General features: G+C 42.6%; 1 protein-coding gene across 2 annotated transcripts in view; it reads right to left on the minus strand.

Moving 5' to 3' along the window:
- Positions 1-18758, minus strand: part of dagla (diacylglycerol lipase, alpha) — a 68327-nt gene that overhangs the window by 26703 nt on the left and 22866 nt on the right. For both annotated transcript variants that reach the window (XM_065294242.2, XM_065294244.2), the window contains exons 3-14: positions 17230-17441; positions 16905-17006; positions 16095-16233; positions 15925-16012; positions 15703-15837; positions 12039-12116; positions 11815-11939; positions 11035-11188; positions 10769-10852; positions 1201-1278; positions 1029-1109; positions 535-677 (exon numbers count right to left, since the gene is read on the minus strand). In XM_065294242.2, coding sequence (XP_065150314.1) covers positions 535-677; positions 1029-1109; positions 1201-1278; positions 10769-10852; positions 11035-11188; positions 11815-11939; positions 12039-12116; positions 15703-15837; positions 15925-16012; positions 16095-16233; positions 16905-17006; positions 17230-17441 — 1419 coding nt within the window. The remainder of the gene's footprint in view (positions 1-534; positions 678-1028; positions 1110-1200; positions 1279-10768; positions 10853-11034; positions 11189-11814; positions 11940-12038; positions 12117-15702; positions 15838-15924; positions 16013-16094; positions 16234-16904; positions 17007-17229; positions 17442-18758) is intronic.

Genomic DNA, 18758 nt, shown 5'->3' on the forward strand with positions numbered 1-18758 from the left:
TGATGTTTTTTATGGTCTTAGTCTCGACTCCTAAAGGACTCTGTCTCGACTCGGACTTGCTTCATCAAAGACTCTGTCTTGACTCGGACTCGGCATAGGCGGTCTCGTCCCCATCACTAGCTTTTGATGAAACATGATATGTATGTGAAAACATCCGTACGCACATCTCATGCAGAAATTTGTGGGCAACCATGCTTAGTGAATGAGACCCAATGTTGGTGAAGTTATTTGTGGTCACAAATTTTTTTTTTATTTCATTGACAAAAATTTTGAATTACGGTGCGTTCCAGAGTTCAACTTTGGTAAACTCGACCTGCAAATTCATATCACGTAAAAAAATGTGACAAGTAGATGATGGATATGTCACAGGGTGACCTTTAAATGTCAACACTGCGCAATCCTATTTGTACAATAATAAAAAGCAACATACGCGTGCATTATAATTTCAGATAATGAAAACCTAATGTGACCACACCATTACCCTGAAACTGTGTTTTTAAAACTGATCCCAGAGCAGCAGTGAAAAACACTTACCTGAGGAGGCCGCCAGGAGGAGAGTAAGAGTAACACTGCAATGAAGGATACTGCGGCCGGAGGAGGAAGGAGAGGATGGCGGCCGTACCGGCACCCAGCGAGTGACCCACAATCACCAGCCCGTAGTGCATCGTCCCTTTACTCTGAAATACAAACATACCCATAGTTCAAAATCTGAAGACTTCAGTACGACTGACATCTAAAATCAGGTATGCGTGCGGCACTTAAAGCACACATTTTTCTTAAATTAACGTCCATATTTGTCCTACAACCGCATTCTTGACAACAATCAAGTTGTTTTAGGGTAAAGGTTATCTATAGGCTGGATTACAGTCCACTACACCATATATATCAACCTATTACTGTCTTTTAGTTTATGGTTATGATAAGAGTCAGGGTTAGGGAAGGACCTAAAGCAGGGAATCAAACTCTGGTTTCAATGTCAGCTAAAATAAAGCAACAGACCACATGGGATTGAGAGAGTTTACACTTACCAAATCTCTCCCAAAGGCCTGCGAGAGAATCATCTCTTGCTCTAGTTTCTTCTTTATGTATTCAGCTGAATAAACCATTCCCTAAAAATGATTCACAAAAAAACTACTATATGGTCCGTTTACAAATTTTAAAGCGTTTGTTTGTTTGTGTCTGTACGCATGCGTGTAGAACCTTGTGTCCAAGCCATGTGCCGTGTTGCTCCTCCACGGGCAAACGCTCAGAATCACCTGTGAGATCCGTCAAAGCGTCCTGAGAGAGACCGAGAGAGAGATTAAATGAAAGATGAACCAGATATGCAAAGGTAATGTATATTAAGCTGGTCACTAACCATAAAACTATTAGGTTTATGTTGAGATAATGACCGGAAGGCTTTACATTAGACTACTTATTATTTTAAAGAAGAAATAAATGGGACCAAAATTAAATATTGATTTGAGTTGAAAGTATTTCATTATATGAGTGTGGAAAATTTTTTAAAGCAGTAGAACCAGCAGGAAACCCTCTTGCCATGGGCAACAGTCAATTATACGGTTTAGCTATCAGTATACAAGCACTAATCGACCATTAAATTATTGAAAACTAATAAGTAATGTTGTAACTTCCACCTCTAATGTCCATTACATTTCAATAATTCAACAGTCCGGGGTCAATCTTCCTCTGCGTCACTGCACAAGAGGAAATTCGGCTTGACGGTCATCTGTTTAAAGCACTCGATAGCCATTCAGTTACGGAAAATTAACCGGAAAACGATTGACAACTGTCAAGCAAACAGAATAACGACCGTTCAAACAAACATAAATATTTGACTCCGAAATGCTGCAAATTACCAGGGTGAAATATTTTAGTGAGAAGTATATATCTCAACAATGTGATGACAGCACAACACTACATTAATTCACCTCTCTATTCTTTTGAAAACCAAAAGAACTTCCAGAAAAACAGATCAAACAGAATATATAACTTTCTTGAACTGTCAAGGCCGCTAGGATTTTCGTTCAGACGCCCCAAAGATCAAAAGAGGGAACTTTCAAGTCCAAGGGCCAGATTTACTAACAGCTTCCAACAGTGCAATCGCCTCTTTTGGCTTAAAAAAAAAATGTCGGGATTTATTAGAAACAAGCATTGAAAAATCTGCAGCTGACCTTATTGCATATGTATCTGTCGGAGTTCCCTTTCAGTCGGTCACTACGACGTCACGTCGTGACCGACGAATTGGGAACTCGCTTAGAGAGACCAATCTGCTTCGAATACTACTAAAACGCCAATGAACTTGGCATTGAGATATTTGCATAATGCTGGCGCCGCCCCGCCAGGTGCGTATATAAGCAGCAGGTGCAAATAGGGAAATTAGCTTTTATTCGCTTCGAAAGCCTGCAGTATCTGCTACTGAGAAGCTACTCTACTCTGTTGGGATCCGATTGCTGAAGTTGGTTGTACTAGCAGTACCACAGCGGACGCTTCGCTTATTCCACGGCTCTACATCTGTTTGTTGTTTTTGAGTTTAGTGTGTGCGTTGCCTTTCCCTGTGCGCTCATCAACTAAGCATCTGAGTGAATTTCCCTAAAAGAGTGATACGAGAGAGCTTTGTGCCTTGTTAAAGGCAGCCACTCTCTCGTATATCCGGACATCAGCGTCCTTTTCAGGATGGCTTTTCGTCCGTGCGATCTTGGGTGCGGCAAATACATGGGTCCGAAGGACGGTCACGAGCGTTGTCTTTCGTGTTTGGGCATCGAGCACGCAGAGGCAGCGTTCGCTGGGGGTAAGTGTTCTCACTGCGAGAGCATGTCCCTTGTGGATTTGCGCAGACGGTTGTCTTTCCTCCGGGAAAAGCGCAACCCTCGTCATGCGAGTGCTGAACGCCGCCACGGTGCGGCTGTGAAGCTCTCAAAGGACGACCTGCGCATCACTGTGCTGAGCCGAGCGGGGGATTCGTCCTCAGGCTCTCAGCCTCCTCATCCACAGCCGGTTGATGTGCCGATGGAGACTTCAGCGTCGTGTTCTACGATGTCTCTAGAATCCATCGTGCCGCCCTCCGGGTCCACCGACGCCGCAGCATCCGAGGGTGGGCCTCCTCCCCCTGACGTGGACCCCGACGCCCTTCCTCCCTCTGGTCGGGTTGGGACGCCGGAGTTCGATCCAGAGATGGTGGCCGTGCTCGCTCGAGCGGCGGAGACCGTAGGGTTAGAGTGGGTTCCCCCCCCTCAGCCCGAACCGTCCCGCCTGGATGATTGGTTCTTTGGAGCTGCCCGGGTTTCACAACCCTCTCCACCGGTGCCTTTCTTCCCCGAGGTGCACGAGGAGCTGACTAGAACCTGGAAGTCGCCGTTTTCCACGAGATTACGGCCGTTTCAGCCCTCCCCCCTCACCTCCCTCACCAGCGGAGCCGCTAAGGGTTATACGGGGATCCCTCCCGTGGAGCGCGCTGTCGCGATGCAACTGTGTCCGGCACACGCTCCCTCTTGGAAGGACCGCCCAACCCTCCCCTCTCGTGCCTGCAGACAGTCCTCCGGTTTAACGGGCGCTGCCCACCAGGCATGTGGAGAGGCGGCTTCAGCCCTGCACGCAATGGCGTTGCTGCAGGTTCATCAAGCGAAGGCCTTGAGGGATCTGCACGAGGGAGGACACGACTCGCCTGTCCTTTCGGAGCTCCGGGCTGCCACTGATCTGGCTCTTCGCGCTACGAAGGTGACAGCGCAGGCGATTGGTCGTGCCATGTCCACGATGGTGGTCCAGGAACGCCACTTATGGCTATGTCTGGCGGACATGTCGGATGCGGAGAAGAACAAGTTCTTAGACGCTCCCGTGTCCCAGGCTGGTCTCTTCGGTGAGTCGGTGGAGTCTTTTGCCCAGCAGTTCTCCGCCGCCCAGAAGCAGACGGAGGCGATCGCTCAGATCATGCCCCGGCGCAAGCGACCTGCATCTCGCCCTCCAGCGCCGGCGGCCCCGTCTGCTCCTCGCCGAGGGCGCCCTGCGGCGGCTGCCTCCACCCCCCCCACTAGAACATCTTCCAGGCCACGGAGGGGGAACAGCCGTCGGCAGCCCGCCCCGCCCGCCCCACCCGCTTCCCGTGGTAAACGGAAATCGAAGCGGCCCTGAGACGGGCGACCTGGATTCGGATGGGATCACTCTACGGGAGACGGTGATGGCATCGCTCCCTCCACCGGTAGAGGGCCGGGTGGAGAATCTTTGGTTTCGTTTTGTTCTGTTCCGCCGGCTTCTCAGCCGGCACCCACAAAACCACAAAAAGAGTGCATTCCTATTCCTTCTCCAGGTCTCCAGAGGATCGAGAGAGATGTGAGCGGGCATTCACGTGCTCTTCCTCCCTCTCCTCTATCGCCAGCGGGTGTCCTGAGGAGTTCCAGCTCTCCGCTGAGGAGACGGGACCACCAGCACCCTCCTCGGAGTCTGTGCTCTCCGCTGAGGAGACCAGACGACCGTCACCCTCAGCGGGCTCAGGTCAGTGTCACACACACATACTGTAGATGCTTATGCTGTCACAGCAGACGCACCGGCAGTCCCACCTGTCTCGCTTCGCTGCCCCACCGCGGGTACTTCGGTAGTGTCGTTATTTCTCCTCGTACGGTGCCTGGGTGCTTGGCTTCAGTTCCCAGCCCGTTTCGTTGGGTTTTACGCACAATCCGCCTCGGTTACGAATCCGGCACACCCAAAATTCGGGCTTTCGTTTCACTGTAGTGAAAGCGTCCGATGCACATGTACTGCGTGCAAAAATCGATATCCTGTTGGCGAAGGATGTTCGAGCCGGTCCCTCTTACCGAGATGATGATGATGATAGGGTTTTTCCAGCCTTTATCTCATAGTACCCAAAATACGCGGCGGGTTACGATCGATTTGATTTACGCACCGGCTCTACAAAGGGGTTCTTTTGGACGATAACGCCGAGGCTCGTATTTCAATATTCAGATCGTTTGCAGCCTTAGACCTGTAAGACGTGTACTTTATGTGTCCATCTCCCCTCGCTTTAGACCGTTTTTCGCTCTGCGTCGTGGGGTGGGCATATTAATACTAAGTACATCATTCGAGCTGTCTCTCTCTCTCCGTGTCTCCATGTGCTAGTCACGGCTTTAAAATATCAGAGAGAGGGTTGTTCGCATTCTGCTTTATGTACGTCGACTTATAATAGCCCGTTCTTGGCAGACGTGCGCGAACACAGAGTTAATGCTTCGGCATCTCGCTCGTCTACGTCTTCAGGTCGACTGGGAAAGAGTACTTTGCCCCGCGCAGAGGATCCTTTTTCTCAGTATGGAAACTAGACTCGATCGACTAAAGGGCGTGTTTTACAAGAGCGCGCAACCAGTCAGTTCTGACTTGCCTCGGTTTAATTCGAGGGAAGTACGCGGTCCCTCTGAAACAATTTCAGAAGCTCCTGGACATATGACAGCATGCTGCGGTTGTGTCACCGCCCGAGCTGCTTCATATGAGACCGCTTCAGCGTTGGCTTACGATCGAGTCTCGAGGAGAGCGTGGCACACCGGCATACACCGTGTAAACATTACACCTGCGTGTCATTCCAACTTCCCCGTGGTAGACCCGGCATTGCCGATAGACAATGCGCCCCTGAAAGGTCTCCTGGCATTCTGTAGCATGTATGCCCTTAGCACGGGATGATCGCCACGTATGACGGGCTTGCAGTCTCAGGGGTGTGCATAGCACCCCAACTGCCGCGAGCGGTGCGCTGTATATCTGGGACTTGTACGCTCCGCTATGGAGATGCGAGGGAAGGATGTATTAGCCGACACCAATAACATTGCGACTGTTGCGTTATTTACCGTTAAGGCGGTTTTGCGCTCTCGTCACCTGTCGCATCTCGCTCGTCATCTCCTCCTTTGGAGTCAGAAGCATCTGAGGTCCCTTCGTGCCATTCACATTCCGGGCTCGCTCAATACAGCAGCGGACGCGCTTCTCGAGCTGCGCGCCCCGGCGAATGGCGACTCCACCCCCAGACGGTCCAGCTAATTTGGAAGAAGTTCGGTTGTGCGTAGATAGATCTGTTTGCGTCGCCGGACGATACCCACTGTCGCCTATTTTATTCACTAACCGAGGGCAGCCTCGGCGTGGGTGCGTTGGCACACAGCTGGCCTCGGGGGATGCGCAAATACGCATTCCTTCCAGTGAGCTTAATCGCACAGACACTGTGCAAAGTCAGGCAGGACGAGGAGAGCCTTTTATTAATCGTCCGTACTGGACGACTGGGAATTGGTTTTTCATAGTTAATGCTCCTCGCGACAGCCCTCCCTGGCGGATTCCCCTGAGGAAGGACTTTCTTTCTTAGGAAGGGGCACATTGGCACTCGCGCCCCGACCCGTGGGATCTCCATGTATGGTCGTTTAGCGCGCGCAAGGTTTAGGTGATTTATCGCAAACGGTATCTAACACCATCGACGCGGTTCGAGCACCGTCCACAAGACGGGCTTACGCGCTTAATGAAACCTTTTTCGTCACCTGGTGCTCTTTGCAATGCGAGGACCCCAGAGAATGCCCCATTAACATTGTGCTTTATATCTTCAACATAGGTTAGATGGTAGGCTGTCCCTTCGCCATTAAAGTTGATATCGCCGCTATTTCTGCTCGTCACTCACTCACTTATCAACGGCAGATCAGTTGGCCAGCATGATTTGGTTATTACACTATAAGAGGCGCTCGCAGGCTAAACCCCTCGCGCCCTCCTTCTATTCCTCCTTGGGACCTGTCCATGGTGCTGAAAGCCCTTCAGGCCCCCCCGTTCGAGCCTTTGCAGTCTGCGAGTCTGAAGCTTTTATCAATGAAAGCTCTGACCCTGCTAGCTTTGGCCTCAGTGAAGAGAGTAGGGGATTTACATGCATTCTCTGTTGACGACTCGTGCCTTCAGTTTGGTCCTGCTGCCTCAAGCGTAACATTGAGGCCCAGACCAGGCTACGTGCCCAAAGTTCCCACCACTCCTTTCAGAGATAAGGTGGTGAGCTTGCAAGCGCTGCCCCCGGAGGACGCAGACCCAACCATGGCTTTGTTGTGCCCCGTACGCGCACTGCGACTCTACGTGGTTCGCACGCAAAGCCTCAGGACCTCAGACCAGCTCTTTGTTTGTTATGGTGGCCAGCAGAAAGGGAAAGCTGTCACTAAGCAGAGGATGTCTCATTGGATAGTTGATACTATCGCCCTGGCTTATAATCTTCAGGGTATTCCTTGCCCCTTTAATTTGAGAGCGCACTCCACACGGAGTGTTGCCTCATCTTGGGCTTTAGCTCGTGGTTCCTCGCTAACAGACATCTGTAGAGCTGCTGGTTGGGCGACACCTAATACGTTCATTAGATTTTACAGTGTTCGTATCGAGCCTGTATCCTCTCGTGTTCTTTCCTCACCAGGGAGGGCACGGAGAGCAGACTCGCATGTCGGCTTGCAGCCTCCAACTGATGCTTCATAACTGTGTCAGTATGGAAGGCCTTCAGAGCAAAAATGCGTAATGGTTTGAATTGCTCTTCCTCCGCTGCCTTGGCAGCCTTTGTTGCGGAGCATTGGCTGTCAGCCTTTCACTAGCTGTATCCTCGCGAACCTACGTGTCTGGCTCGGGCTCCACATTGTGTCCCACCGGGTTCCATTGTGAGTATTTTTCTGTGGGGTTAATCCTACTAGCCCACGTTTCCCTTAGCAGAGCACTGCTTTGCTTACACAGCCACGGCTGTCTTATTTCCTCAACTACGGTTGACTTTCGCCCACCATTAGCCCTTAAGACGGGTGGTGGCTTCCGCAGCGTTCCTATCCCGCTCAGGTAGGGCGCTTCCCAGTCGCTGGCACTTCTGTGGGGTTAAAGGAACATCTAGTGCCCGGCCTTCTGCCTTAAAACCTACCTCCTCCTCCTTAAGTGGAACCGGAGGGCTTTTACGCAGTCACTGGAAGAGGTCAGCCCCTAGTGGCGTTTTGATAGGGATTCCCAATTCGTCGGTCACGACGTGACGTCGTAGTGACCGACTGAAAGGGAACGTCTCGGTTACGGATGTAACCCTCGTTCCCTGAAGGAGGGAACGGAGACGTCACGTCCCGTCGCCACAGGTGCTGCCACCTGCTGTTACGGCCGGTCACACTTTCCGGCTTTCTCAGCGAATAAGAAGCTAATTTCCCTATTTGCACCTGCTGCTTATATACGCACCTGGCGGGGCGGCGCCAGCATTATGCAAATATCTCAATGCCAAGTTCATTGGCGTTTTAGTAGTATTCGAAGCAGATTGGTCTCTCTAAGCGAGTTCCCAATTCGTCGGTCACGACGTGACGTCTCCGTTCCCTCCTTCAGGGAACGAGGGTTACATCCGTAACCGAGACGTTTCCCTTTCAGACACTAAATTTATGCGAGTATTTATTTAAATACGTAACACCATTTACAAAGGTTATCGTCAATTTACTGGTATTTGCGACATTATTTTAAAAAAAGCATAACTTAAACACTATGCTAATTTGCGCTGCTCTTGGTAGATTGCGTTGGTCATTATGCAAATGAGATTTTTACACCCGTGTTTTTTTACGTGAGCCTCGAAACATGACAAGAAAACCACCATTATAAAAGATGACTTTGGGTTAGTGCTGCAAGATATACAAAACCCGTCAGAATATCGCAAATGAGCATACCGCATTACACATATCATAATGATTTGCAATAACAATGTTTTAATACTTTAAAAGGTGCTTATACCACGGGACAGTTGAATGCTTTATTCTGATTTGTTGAGAAATGCTCCACGGGTATGCATTATTTTTCAATAACCGCACACCTTATTTGTCAAATGTCTTAAAAATAGGAACCAGAGCAATGTATGTGGTAACCGTGGTATAAGAGGAATAATTGACTTTGAATTATTTGAAAATAATGCACACCTGCGGTGAAACGGCACAACGCAAATTACCACCTGGGTGTGCATTATTTTCTTATAATTTAACTCTTTCTCCGCCATTGACGAGATATCTTGTCAATCAAGAGAAAATGCTTCCCTGCCAATGACGAGATTTTCCGGCTTTCCGCAATACCGCTATTATCCACCAGGCGGCGCCCTTCCTCAACTTTTTAAACCCGGAAGTATTAACCTATGGCAAGCGGCTGCGTGTCCGTGTCTGTTTTAAAGATCGCTCTGAATGGGATCTCTATGAAAAGTCCGTCACAAAAATGGAATTATCTCAGCTTTTTGCTCAAAATGTGGTGTTTTTGCAGAAACCTACCCATATTCAAAAGCTGATTACAAAAGAACCACTGAAGGTAGGATGAAACGTTTTTGTTTTTTTTTGAAAGCAGAGGGTCTGTTCTTTCATTTGGTATATTGTACGTTTATTTAAAGAAGAACATTTTCTGGAAGGCATTAAACTTTGGTGAAAATCATGAAAAACGCTGGCGCTGGCTGGCAACTTTTTTTAAAACGCTGGCGGTGAAAGAGTTAATGGTCCGCCTTCAATTATTCCTTACGTGTAACTTTTAGAAGGATCTCTTGACAGAAATACAATATAATCTACATAACTATATTATCAGTGGTGTATAAAGGCTTTACATAATGAACTGTATTGTTTTTATTACCTTAGAATGAACCGTTTTTTCTATATACACCGCGGGTCTCCTTCCATGGAAGTTGCCATCATGTTTTTACAGTAGCCCTAAACGGACAAACTGCTCTATAGAGCGCATTTGGTTTCTACATTGACTTATGGGGCATACACACCAAACGTGAGTTCAACGATTTGCGCAAGTAGATTACATACAAAGTCAATGTAAAGACGCGAACAGACGCGTCCTCGCATGGGGCAATGCGAATGACGCAATATGGGCGGCGCGTTTGCCACGAAAACACACGCTATTTGCCTCAAACACTCAAATTCAACTTCAGCAAAAAATTCACATGACACAAAGTTAAATCCCACGAGTAATCTAGAGCGAGTAATGCGATGCCCTGCGTTTGGTGTGTACGTAGCATTAGACAAGGCATGTTTGTCCTGTGGCAGCTACTGTATGCGTTTTGAAATTAAGGGGTGAGCTGTTGGTTGCAATTCGCAATCTCACCACTAGATGCCACTAGAATTTAAACACACCACCTTTATAAAGTAATGCATAGAAAGAGTTTTGTCGATGTAGATAGCATAGAGACTAATGAGACAGATGCTTTATTTAGTTGTTTATCTAATTGTTATATAATGTTTCGCTTTTACATTTTGTTTAAACTTAAAGCATTATTGTATAATAGGGCTGTAACGATTAAACGTGTGTCACATTAAAAATGCCTGTCGGAATTTGTTTCTGAATCGCAAGGCTGCGATTCTTTGTTTCATGCACAGCTTGTGCGTGTACTATGGCATTTGGTCAGTAGGAAGTCGTTATCAATCTAAAATCATTATGAGTCGGAGTCGTTTATAACGTGCATTTAAAAAAGCAACACTCGTTAAACTCGTTATTTTTTATTATCATGAAAATACCTGAAACGATCTGAAGAACAGCGATTTAAATATTCCTGTTGACATTTCCTGGATTAGCGTTTGTAATGCTACTTCTTCTGTGGCACAAAGGAATTTTCTGCACGAGAGCGCCCCCTGGCTTTGGGATGTGCCGGGATTTCACCGTAATTCATTCAAATTCATTCATTGAGAAAACGCGCATTTGCAAGGTTATTCGTTACACCCCTACTGTTTTTTATCAATAATATGCAGTTTAATTATTCAGATGGAAAATTATCTCAATGTGTCGAGTTTCAAATCAGAAGAAGCGTGGTAAAACTCACCTTAGGCGACAACGTCCCTCTGATGCTGATTACCACTTTTTTCTTTGCATGATCCACTGCTACGAAGAAGGGTGTCTCATAAACCTACAAATCGCATCACATTTAGTCTTAATTACATTTACCACATCAAAGTTCCCACATCTTTCATGAAATGACAACGTATTAATGCCAACGAACGTTCATTAAACCTGACTGCAATGCAACGTTGTTGAAAACCCCTGAGGTCACGGTTTAAGTAGTAACAGAAGTTATGTAAGGTGTCATACCGCGTCGTGACAAGACGTGTAGACGATTTGAACTTCTTTAAGGTCTCGGTCCAGAAATTGCCGTCGCATGGCGAGAACGTTACAGCCGCAGCAGTTGTCCTCCTCCACGGTGACAGACTGAGACAGACGAGACCCTGAAACTGATGTATTACAGCTGACAAGAGAGAAGATAAAGAAATCTGAAAGCCATCCAACGCCACTGATGTGCTCGCTCTGCTGGCGATCTACTCTAGACGACATTTAAGATATCACAGCATCAACATGAAGGACAGAAGAAGGATCATTCTGCAGGTTTTCTATGTATTACACCAAAAATATGGCTTAAAAGGGTTCATGAATGGTGGTCAAATTTGTTTTAATCAGTAATATTATATATTAATACTATATATTGCATATATTTATTCATTTATAAGTCCAGAAAGTGCAAAGATTTATGTTAAGCCACAGTTTTTACGTATTAATTGTGGTTTGGAATAAAAGCTTCATTTATTCGCTGGATGGCCCCGCCCACACTGTAATCTCATTGGCTCAAAGTCCTGTTCCATATATAGCTGTATTTAACGCATCAAATATGTTCTGATTGGCTGTGATTTCCCTTTCAGCAAGAGCAGAAACTTGACTAACTAAACTTGACATGTTGTGTCTGGTTAGGTTAAATGTGAACGGTTTGTTTTCGTGAAGAATAACCAAACTGCCAAAAATACCTCACTTCATCCATATTCAGCCTTATCTTGGTTTCTAAAGCATGACAGAAACATTGGATTCTGTTTATGAACTTACGAGCAGGTGCTGACGAGTCTGCAGAGCCCACACGCTGGGTTTATTAAGAGATAAATGGGCCAACCATACGCCGCCATGGCAAACAGCATGTAGTAGCACACTTCTTTATACATGGCCATCTCAGCCTATGAATGATGAATGAGCACACATAAGCACAGCACTAAAGTTAAACATGTACTGAGATAAACACAAACCACGAAGACAAATGTACTGTATTTATATACCGAGTTCTTGAGGTCCAAATACTTAGTGTTACGAGTTACAGGGATTCCAGATAGAAAGGCTAAAACATCATTGTTTGCCTGAAACAAACAGAAAAAGGCCGTAGTAGTGATTAGACATACAGTAGTAAACAAAAGCATTTCTCTTTCCATTAGGCTAACACGCACACTGATAGACCAAATGAATCTCGGTCTCAGATATCACATCACTCTATATGAAAACATCTTCTAAAAGCTATTTGGACAGAGACTATTTGTCTATTAAAAAGTAATGCTACAGCGAAACTTTGCATCCAACTTTTCTTTTACATCAGAGTTGTGTTTGCCCATCACAAATTTGCTATCACGATGCGAGGGTGTTGTGGGTTGTAAGTAAGGTGTAACTACGTAGACAAGTATTCAACGTTTGACATGTACACTATTACTATTACAAGTAGTATTTATGTTAATTTCGTAGACATACAGCATTACAATTAGTATTTGCTGTAATTTCGCACACGCACAGCATTACAATAAGTGTATACGGTAATTATGCACATGTACAGCATTACAATTAATATTTATGTTAATGTCGTACACTTACAGCATTACAATTAGTATGTACTGTAATTTCACACATGCAAAGCATTATAATTAGTATTTAGTGTAATTTTCAACATGTATAATAATACAATTAGTGTTTATGGTAATTTTGCACACGTACATTTTAACAATGACTATTTACAGTAATTTCGCACATGTACAGCATTACAATTAGTGTATATGTTAATTTCCAAAATGTACAGCATTATAATTAGAATTTAGTGTAATTTTCAACATGTATAGTAATACAATTAGTATTTCTGGTAATTTTGCACACGTACACTTTTACAATTACTATTTACAGTAATTTCGCACACGCACAGCATAACAATTTGTGTATACGGTAATTTCAAACATGCAAAGCATTAAAATTAGTGTATACGGTAATTTTGCACACGTACAGCATAACAATGAGTGTATACGGTAATTTCCAAAACGTACAGCATTATAATTAGTATTTAGTGTAATTTTCGACATGTATAGTAATACAATTAGTGTTCATGGTAATTTTGCACACGTACACTTTTACAATAACTATTTACAGTAATTTCGCACATGCACAGCATAACAATTTGTGTATACAGTTATCTCACACATGCAAAGCATTAAAATTAGTGTATACGGTAATTTCGAACACATACAGCATTACAATTAGTGCATACGGTAATTCCGCAAATGCACATCATTACAATTAGTATTTACAGTAATTTCGCACATTCACAGCATAACAATTAGTGTATACGGTAATTTCGCACACATCCAGCATTACAAGTAGTGTATACTGTAATTTCGCAAACGCACATCATAACAATGAATATTTATGTTAATTTTGCACATGCACGGCATTACAATTAGTGCATACGGTAACTTCGCAGATGCACAGCAATACAAATAGTGTTTATGGTCACTTGTGACATGTACAGCATTACAATTAGTATTTACGATAATTTCCAAAACGTACAGCATTATAAGTAGTATTTACTGTTATTTGTGACATGTACAGCATTATAATTAGTGTATACTTTAATTTCGCACATCTACAGCATTACAATTAGTTTTTACTGTAATTTGTGACATGTACAGCATTTCAATTAGTAATTTCTGTAATTTTCGACATGTACAGCATTACATTTAGTATTTACTTTGATTTTCGACATTGTACAGTAATACAGTTTGTGTTTTTTGGTAACTTCTCATATGGACAGCATTACAATTAGTATTTACTGTAATTTGTGAAATGTACAGCATTACAATTATTATTTACTGTAATTTTTGACATGTACAGCATTACAATTAGTGTTTACGATAATTTCCAAAACGTACAGCATTATAATTAGTATTTACTGATATTTGTGACATGTACAGCATTACAATTATTATTTACTGTAATTTTTGACATGTACAGCATTACAATTAGTGTTTACGATAATTTCCAAAACGTACAGCATTATAATTAGTATTTACTGATATTTGTGACATGTACAGCATTACAATTATTATTTACTGTAATTTTCGACATGTACAGTAATACAGTTAGTGTTTATTGTACTAATTCGTTTTTACTTTTAACATTTATGGTAATTTCCCACATGTACAGCATTACATTTAGTATTTACCATGATTTCCAAAACGTACAGAATTATAATTAGTGTATACTTTAATTTCACACATGTAAAGCAATATAATTAGTATTTACTGTTATTTGTGACATGTACAGCATTATAATTAGTGTATACTTTAATTTCGCACATGTAAAGCAATACAATTTGTATTTACTGTTATTTGTGACATGTACAGCATTATAATTAGTGTATACTTTAATTTCACACATGTACAGCACTACAATTAGTATTTACGATAATTTCGAAAATGTACAGCATTATAATTAGTATTTACTGAAATTTACAGTAATACAGTTAGTGTTTATTGTACTAATTCGTTTTTACAATTAACATTTATGGTAATTTCCCACATGTACAGCATTACATTTAGTATTTACTGTGATTTTCAAAACATACAGAATTATAATTAATATTTACGGTAATTTTCAAAACGTACAGCATTATAATTAGTATCTACTGTAATTTTCGACATGTAGAGTATTACAAGTAGTGTTTTTTGGTAACTTCTCATATGTACAGCATTAAGGGCGATTTATAGTCATGGTAGTCATGGGTAGTCATGGGTAGGCTATCCGTAGCCTGTGCGTAGCTCTGCGTAGCCTGACACGCACCTCAAAATTTTTTTACAGCGTGTCAGATCTACGCGGACCGCAAATGCTGTGATTGGTCCACCAGAACCCCTCCCGTCAGGTAAAGAAACTGCGTCATAGGTATTTCCGTTTGTGATGGTGAAAACAAAGATGAGCCAAGTTGAGGAGTGATTTAACTCAAACTGCAACAAAAGTCACTGTTTATTTACTTCTATCATTGCTGGTCTTCTCAAATTATACACAACAAGTTGCTGTTTCTTCTTCGTTTGTGGGTTAACTTGCCAAGCTTCTTCTTCTGTGACGGTCGCGCTGCTACTGTGGTTACCCCCGTGGATACTGCCTACCAGCGGTTTGCGGGTGTGTTTGCATGTCGACGCGGAGGACGACGCAAAAGTATAAATGTAAACCGACGCGGAACCTACGCCGTCGCGCTACGCCGTAGGACCTACGCACGAATATAACGAGCCCTTTACAATTAGTATTTACAGTAATTTTCAAAACGTACAGCATTATAATTAGTATCTACTGTAATTTTCGACATGTAGAGTATTACAAGTAGTGTTTTTTGGTAACTTCTCATATGTACAGCATTACAATTAGTATTTACAGTAATTTACAAAACGTACAGAATTATAATTAGTATTTACTGTAATTTTCGACATGTACAGTAATACAGTTTGTGTTTATGGTCATTTCGCACATGTACAGAATTACAATTAGTGTTTATTGTACTAATTAGTATTTACAATTAGCATTTATGGTAATTTCCCACATGTACAGCATTACAATTTGTATTTACCGTGATTTTCAAAACGTATAGCATTATAAGTATAATCTCTTCCATAAGTCCATCATTAATGTTTAAGTTTGTACCTGATCCAGAATGGCTGATCTTTTGGCTCTTTGTCTCTGTCGGAGGAGCACCAACCCAGCAATGATGTCACTCGGCACAATGTCCAGATCCCGGAAGAACTCGGCGAACAGGCTGGCCACCTCCGAATAAGCATCCTGAGAAAAAATGATTTAAACTGAGAACAGTTGTGAAAGTGTGATAACTGGCATATACGTGTTGTTATATCTGTGTTTGGGTCCTACAGATTGTGTATCTTTTGCTCTTGTGCAGCACATGAAGAACTTGAGTCTCCGGCTCCAGCTGCTAGCTTGACCCTCCTCTAGTCTGTGTCTAAAAGAGAGAGGGAGACACAATGCAACTCAAACCTACATTTTTAATACTATTAATAACTGTCAATCATAAGACACTGTACCTGAGGGTGTATGTTGTGAGGTTGCGTTGACGGCGCCGTGTCGCCTTCAGCTTCACAAAAGTTCGTCCGGTGGGGTCAAAGGTGCACATCATGGTGAAAAACACACTGAAGATGACTAACCAATTACACGCCACGATTCCTGTAAAAACATTTTCCGTCAGCTAATGTTTTCAATTTACTGTAGTAGGCACCATCACTTTATACTTATGCATTTGGCCTACGCTTTAATCAGTCTCTTTCAGTAATTGCATTTCTAGGAAATCGATCCAAGCTGCAAGAACGTTTCATTTGACTTCAAGCAGACGCCTATAGATTTGGCTAAAAACAAACCAAATGTCTCTTTGTCAGTTTGCGTCTTATATAGACAGTGAAGGAACAGTGTTATTATGGAATGGGGGTGGACAACGTTAGACACTGATTCATGTTCATCACAGACATGAGAAAGCTACACCAGGCGTGTTGATGTCAACGCAGAAAGCTTGTTTTCAGCTTCAAGGACACAAATGCCTGGCTTTTAAATTCTCAGGTCTGCATGAGGTTTCATGGGATTATAACATGTCTGGACTGCTTTATGGCGTAAGCCTGTCCCACACGCCACACTCCCTTTAGACCGAGTCGTGCTCATTTTTGAGGAATGCGTCCGAACCGTGTTATTAAGAAGTGCAATGCAATTTCAAAAATTTGTACAGGATTTAGTTTACACCTGTTTGTCTCTGCAGAACGTTTCAAATCTTTGCTTTAAATGCAAGACATTGCACATTTTTTATTCATTCTAGGAGATAACAGGATTTACTTTCGTTTATGCCTTACCCAGAGCGAGGTTCTTGGCCGTGATGTCAGAGCAAGGCTGGTAATACTGCACCAACCAGGCGATGCCGACCACTGCATACACCAGCTCTACCAGCAGGATGGCTGCAGAGAGAAGCAAAAATTCAACAGTGAGAAGGAATATTTTCAAATGTATATGCAAATGATTTTACACCGACTTAATAATTACATTTGTTTAATGCATCATTAGTCTCAGCAGTCTATCAGTTTTGAAATCTGAGGTAATTTTATACATCGTATCCTCCATTATTGTTTTTAGACATATCTGTGATGATGTCATTATTGTCCTTGTGCATGTGTGTCTTACCCAGCCGTATGTAAAGCACATACTGCACCGCCTCTCTGGGCTGCGTGTACAAGATGCTGCCCCTCATGCTCAGCCACATGATGGCGCTCTCGCAGATCAGGCAGCTGACCAGGATGCCGAGGTACCCGCGACCATGGTCCACCAGAGTGACCGAACACGACTGCTCCGAACTGTACGGCAACCCGAAGAGAACCACGGACAGAACCACCAGCCTGCCAACACAACACCACAAGTATGTTAAATAAAGTCTGTTGATGCCAGCAGGTCATTCTGTACTTCTCCAAGTGTTGTGGGTTGAATCAAAATGGATATCTTCACTTAGTTTTCACTTCCCAACAAACTTTTAAAGCGTATATGTTAATATTAAAGAGCAAATTAAACTACACTGCAAAAAATGATTTTCAGAAAAAAAATTCTTAGTATTTTTGTCTTGTTTTCAGTAAAAGTATTTAAAAATTCTTAAATTAAGACGCTTTTTCTTCATGAGCAAAACGACACAAGAGAATAAGTCTAGTTTTTACACCAAAAATATCAAATTAAAGTGAATTTGCGCTTAAAACAAGCAAAAAAATCTGCCAATGGGGGTAAGCAAATTTTCTTGAATTTAGCGTTTAAGAAAAATGTCTCCTATTGGCAGATTTTTTGCTTGTTTCACTTAAATTTGATATTTTTCTTCTAAAAACTACTTATTTTCTTTGGTTGTTTTGCTCATCAAGAAAAAGCATCTTAATTTAAGAATTTTTAGATATTTTTACTGAAAACAAGACAAAAATACTAAGAAAAAATTTTCTTGAAAATTATTTTTTGAAGTGTACAGTAATTGGTGTCTACAATGCAAAAAAAGATTTTCAAGAAAAAAAAATCTTAGCATTTTTGTCTTGTTTTCAGTAAAGATATCAAAAAATTCTTAAATTAAGATGCTTTTTCTTGGTGAGCAAAACGACCCAAGAAAATAAGTCTAGTTTTTAGACCAAAAATATCAAATTTAAGTGAATTTGTGCATAAAACAAGCAAAAAAATCTGCCAATGGGGTAAGCAAATATTTCTTGAATTTAGTGTTTAAGAGAAATGTTCAAGATTTTTTGCTTACCCCATTGGCAGATTTTTTTTGCTTGTTATACAAAATCACTTAAATTTGATATTTTTGGTCTAAAAACTAGACTTATTTTCTTGGGTCATTTTGCTCATCAAGAAAAAGCATCTTAATTTAAGAATTTTTAGATATTTCTACTGAATACTAAGATTTTTTTTCCTTGAAAATCATTTTTTGCAGTGTACTCTTTCTTACTTAGTGTTTTTGTCTTGTTTTTAGTACAAATATGTACAAATTCTTAAATCAAGATGCATTTTCTTGATAAGCAAAATAAGTCTAGTTTTTAGACAAAAAATATCAAAGTTAAGTGAAAAAATTATTTTTTTTCTTACCCCATTGGCAGATTTTTTCTTTAGTTTACTTAAATGTGATATTTTTTGTAAGTAACAATAGGAATTTTCTGAATTACAAAAATTAAGACTGTCAAAAGATTAAT

This window comes from Paramisgurnus dabryanus, chromosome 2 (genome assembly GCF_030506205.2).
Source record: "Paramisgurnus dabryanus chromosome 2, PD_genome_1.1, whole genome shotgun sequence".
In the NCBI taxonomy this organism is placed as follows: domain Eukaryota; kingdom Metazoa; phylum Chordata; class Actinopteri; order Cypriniformes; family Cobitidae; genus Paramisgurnus; species Paramisgurnus dabryanus.